This window comes from Lolium rigidum, chromosome 3 (genome assembly GCF_022539505.1).
Source record: "Lolium rigidum isolate FL_2022 chromosome 3, APGP_CSIRO_Lrig_0.1, whole genome shotgun sequence".
In the NCBI taxonomy this organism is placed as follows: Eukaryota; Viridiplantae; Streptophyta; class Magnoliopsida; order Poales; family Poaceae; genus Lolium; species Lolium rigidum.
The window spans coordinates 8,378,277-8,383,818 of NC_061510.1; the positions used below are offsets into that span (position 1 = coordinate 8,378,277).

The 5,542-nt window shown below is 46.9% G+C and overlaps 1 protein-coding gene across 1 annotated transcript; it reads left to right on the top strand.

Annotated features, from left to right (window-relative positions):
* Nucleotides 1-285: 285 nt before the first annotated feature.
* On the top strand, nucleotides 286-1,326 carry LOC124698043. Its single transcript, XM_047230572.1, has one exon. The coding sequence runs from the start codon at nucleotides 286-288 to the stop codon at nucleotides 1,132-1,134; it is 849 nt and encodes a 282-aa protein (XP_047086528.1). The 3' UTR covers nucleotides 1,135-1,326.
* Nucleotides 1,327-5,542: the final 4,216 nt, after the last annotated feature.

Here is a 5,542-nt window from a genome sequence, read left to right on the forward strand (position 1 = left end):
GGGAAAGAAGAAAAGTCGATCAGAATATCCCAACAAAAAGGCTGCGTTACTTTTCGCGCCATCTGCACTCTCTCCCTGTCATCTGGACCCGCCCGTGTGGACGGCCCACATGTAAGCGAGAGATACCGAAGCACTATCCGGTGGAACAGTGTGAGGTCGCCTCAGCGGCAGCAGTCGAATAAATCTGCCCATAAAAGAGTTGAGCGCAACCGCGGCAAGCCCAACAAACTCCTCTGCCGCCCCGCCGGGCTTCTTCCACTTCTCCCTGCCGGCCGTCACCCAGCAATGGCGACGGCGTGGGTGCGGGCGCGTTCGCTCAGCTGCAAGTCCAGAGCCGTCGCCGACGAAGTGTACAGCCCGCCGCCGCTGCCCAAGAAACACCCGCAACCGCCGGTCAAGAGTTCTGTCGAATTCATGCCGGCTAAGGAGAGTCGGAGGTCCAGGTCCAGCGAGCAGGACCGGCCTGCTAGGAGGAGGAAGAAGAAGGGCACTTCCCAGCTCGCGACGAATAAGCCCAAGCAGATCGCGGCGTCGCCGGCGCGCCCGAGCTCGTCGTCGTTCTTGGCAATGACGGAGCTCCCCGAGGGTCACTCCTCGCGGCGCATCGTCGAGCTCATCTTCGCGTCCGGATGGGGCCCTCACGCGCCGGAGGCCGAGGTGGAGGCGCTGTTCCGTGTGCACAGCACGGCGCGCGCGGTGGCGCGCTTCGAGGACGCGCGCGCCGCTGCGAGGGCACGGGGCGAGGCAGCGGACGACGCGCGGTGCGCCGCCGACGGCAACGAGGTGATGCGGTTCCAGTGCCGCCCCGCCGACGGCGAGGACTCGGTGATCTGCGCCGCGGTCGCCACGACCAAGCTGTCGGCCGTGCGCACGTTCGACGGCAGCGGCGCGGCGGACGCCGGCGCGGCTGGAGGGGCGGGAAGGCGCAGGAGCATGCTTGTGTGCCGCGTGATCGCCGGCCACGTCCGGCGCGCCGCCTACCCCCCGTGCCGCGCCGGCGAGTACCAGTCGGTGGACGCGGGCGGGGGCGAGCTCGTGGTGCTCGACCGCCGCGCCGTGCTCCCCTGCTTCCTCGTCGTCTACACGGTCAAGCCGGCTCTGGACGACAGCCCTTCTAGCTGCCGTTCCCGCTGATCCAACGCCCACGGATCCTCGTGTAGTCACCAACACTGACCGAATCCGCTGACTGTTAGCTAGGCATCCATCACCATGGATCCATTCCATGATCGATGCAGGTGTGCGTGTGAGACTGTAAAAAGCTTCTTCTTTATTCATTTTTATCACCATGATTGTTGAAATTGTATAAAAATGCAGCCACGTTCTTCAGTCCCTGAATTCCATGAAGCTCGACCTTACTTTCATCACTGCATTCATTCATTCCCCAATCACGACCCATTGTTTTCCGTGTACGCCGGACGCCATCGCAGATTGCTGGGACGTCGCCGTCACCCACCGTTCACCATTCAGCACTGAAAAACACAGATTCGTCGTCGCCGTAGGTTCAATTCGAGGTCGACGTACGACCTGTCAACACGCGTTCGTCGTCTTCCTCCTCCGCTCTTTTCGCGACGATTTCGGATTTGGCAACACTCGCGGACGACGACGACAGGTATGGACAAGCTCGGTTGCTGTAGGCGGGCAAGAATCCATATCTTGTTGGATCGCTTTGTTCGCATCTGCTTGTCCCTGGATGATGCCCTTCGTTTCGTCGATCGATCATCTGGCATCCATGTGCTGCTATATATCTATCAATGGCAACTTGTTGGTGATCCAATTCAGCTCCAGATTTCTACTGTGTTACTTCTGAACCGAGTGAAGAGCAAACAAGAAACGCAGCGTCAAGTAATCAATGTCGAAAGGGCATGTTCACTGAGACAGCACACACACACACATGGCTGCTTCGTGTGTAGGATTGCTACTGCTAGCGTGTATGCATATACGCATGGTCCAGCATCTGTGTCTGCAAGCTAAAATATCACACTTTTGAGGATGCTACCGGTTTGAGTAACAATTGCCAAAAAGGTCTTGTTGCGCCAATTAGATGTGAAGACTATAGATCTTGGTGATATCCTGCACCACTTGCCGGCTACAAAAAAACTAACTTCTCAATGTGATACCTAGGGTTCCCTTTGTCCATTCATCGTCAACGAAGGATCGACCTACAAAACCTTGCATATAAGATTGCCGGCAAATTCGATTCTAGGACTATGGACAGCCGTGAAGTTTTTGCCCGTGTCGTGGTTTTCGTTATGTATTACCTCTAGAGTGGTGGTTTTTTGAAACCCTAACGTAAAGTGGTTGTTTTTTGTCACCATTGCCTGAAATGTGGTGGTTTTTTGTAATTTTCTCCACATCTCAAGCTATCTACCACATCACCTTCTCAAGCTATCTTGACCTTCCATTGGATGTCCTCAAAAAGAACAAATGCCACCTCCATGCATATCTGAGGGCTAAATGTGAGAAGCTTTTGGGAGAAAAGTGCAAAGAAAATTGGGAGATGATTTACCGCTCATCAAAGATTGGTGGTCTTGACATTTTGAACCTTGAATTCATCAAAGGCTTGGATCGGATTTGGGAATCCATGCAACAATTAAGATAGAGAGTTCTTTGACATGGCTACGTTGTCAAGGTTGGAGACGGAGAAAAAGCTAAATATTAGTCATCTTCATGGCTTCATGGAGTTAGATCCAAAGAAGTTGCTCCAATATTCTTTGATCTCAGAGAGGAGAACAATTCTACGGTGAAGAACTCCCTCCAAAATAACTTTTGGGTTTGCCAAGTCGATTTGAGACAAGGTTTGCAAGTGGAGCACATTTAACCATTTGTCTCCGTTTAGGAAATGGTCGCCAATTTTGAGCTCACTATTGGAGTCAAACATAGTATCACTTCAAAATTCACCAGTGATGGCCAATAGTCCACCTCGTCGGCCTATAAAACGCAATTTGAAGGCATGGTAAACTCTACGATTGATGGTTTGGAAGGTTTGAGCTCCACCCAAATCCAAGTTCTCCGCATGGTTTGTTCTTGAAAATACAATATGGATGACTGATACGTTTCAAACGTATCTACAATTTTTGATGCTCCATACTTATTTTACACCAATTTATATATGTTTTGCTTACACTTCATTGTATTTTTACATGATTTCCGGCACTAACCTATTAACAAGAGGCCACGATGCCAGTTCCCTGGTTTCTGTTGTTTTTGTATTTCAGAAAAGTTATACAGAAAATATTCTCGGAATTGGACGAAACAAAAGCGGAAGTTAATATTTTACCGAAACAAAGACGAAGTCCGAAGGGGGGTCGAAGAGGCACAGCAGGGTGCCCAAACCTCCCCTAGGCGCGGCCTGGACTTCGCCCGCGCCTAGGGTAGGTGTGGGGCCACCAGGTACCCCACCGACCTAAATATCCAGCCTATATAAAGCCTTCGACGAGAAAACCCTGAATATACAAGCCTCCGTCCACGAAAAGTTCCGTCGCCGCCGCCATCGTCCAGGTGAGTTTTGGGGGTCAGAAGTTTCTGTCCCGGCACCCTGCCGGGACGGGGATTGACCCCCGGAGCAATCTCCATCAACTCCACCGCCTCCACTTCGAATCTATGATGGTTTGTGAGTAGTTTCCCCCTGGACTACGGGTTCTCGGCTGTAGCTAGTTGGTACTATCTCTCCCATGTACTTCAATACAATGATCTCATGAGCTGCCTTTCATGATTGAGATTCATATGATGTAATCGTTGTTGTGTTTGTTGGGGTCCGATAAATTGTGGAATTATGATCAGATTGTTCATCATATTATCATACTACTGTTATTTAAGATCTTGCATGCTCTCCTCTACTTGTAGTTACCTTGATCAAGTAGTTGCATGTATCTCCAAAAGGGAGTATTTATGTTCGATAGTGGATTCATGCCTCTAATTTTCTGGAAGAGTGACTTTAGCTTCTAAGATTGTAGATGTGTTGTTGCTACTAGGGAGAAAACAACAATGTTTTGTCTAAGGATAATTCTATTGTTTACTTTACACACATTTCTTAATGCGATAATCTGTTGCTTGCAACTTAATACAGGAAGAGGTTCGGATGATAACCTGAAGATGGATTATTAGTCATAGACGCAGTTGGATTAAAGTCTATGTATTATGTTATAATGCCCAATTAAATACTACAGTAACCTTTGTCTTATCATAGCATGCATTGTCATTCCCTCACAATTATCAATTGTCCAACTGTAATTTGTTTACCCAACACATGTTATTTGGAGAGTTACCACTAGTGTAGATAGCTGGGAACCCCGATCCTTCTGTCATCATCATCATTACTCTACAGTCAACTCCGCACTAGAATACTTTTTGGTGTCATCTCCTCTGTGTTACTCCTACTGCTGTTGTGTTACTATTGCCATTGCTCTCATATTACTACTGCTTTCACATCACCCTTGTTACTAGTGCTTTTCCAGGTGCAGCTGAATTGACAACTCCGATGTTAAGCCTTATAAGTATTCTTTACCTCCCCTTGTGTCGAATCAATAAATTTGGGTTTTACTTCCCTCGAAGACTGTTGCGATCCCCTATACTTGTGGGTTATCAAGACTATTTTCTGGCGCCGTTGCCGGGGAGGCATAGCACTACTCATAAGTTCACCTGGGGAGTACACTTTACCCGTCTCTCTGTTTTTATTTTATTTTATTTTGTCTTGTCTAGTTTATTTTTGCTTAGTTTATTTCTGTTTAGTTGTGTTTTTTTAGTTTACTTTTGTCTAGTTTATTTTTGTCTTGTTTTATTTTTCTTATATACCCAAAATCCATAAAAATTTGAATAACCGAAAATCTAAAAAACTGTTGTTATGGAAGAACCTCCTAGACCCTCTATGGAATCATTTATAAAGTATAGAGAATCATATAAGGGTAAAGTCATGAGAGCCGTGTTAAAAAAGTTGGATCTAATTGCTAAAATTTTGCTTATACGCCATGATATAAATTGTTGCTCTGAATAGGATACTAAGCATCTTGAATTCCAATGTTGCTTTAGTAAAGAAGTTTTAATTATGAACTATCGTTGGAATAACTATATTCATCTTGGGTTTGAAGAAGTAGAGCAATTTGTCTTATTTATGAGAGCTTCTGAAATAGAATCCTTCGTGTCTAAAAATTATGAAACATGTGTTGCTTGTAAAGACCTTAAAGAATATGTCTCTTCTATCCTTTATTATTGCATAGAAAATTTCATCAATAATTGTTATATCATTGATTATAAAGAGAGACTCAGTAATTGCTTGTGACAGTAAAGCACACGTCCGTTGGGAACCCCAAGAGGAAGGTATGATGAGTACAGCAGCGAGTTTTCCCTCAGTAAGAAACCAAGGTTATCGAACCAGTAGGAGATGAAGATCACATGAAGGTTGTTGGTGAAGGAGTGTAGTGCGGCGCAACACCAGGGATTCCGGTGCCAACGTAGAACCTGCACAACACAATCAAAATAATTTGCCCCAACTTAACAGTGAGGTTGTCAATCTCACCGGCTTGCTGAAAACAAATGATTAAACGTA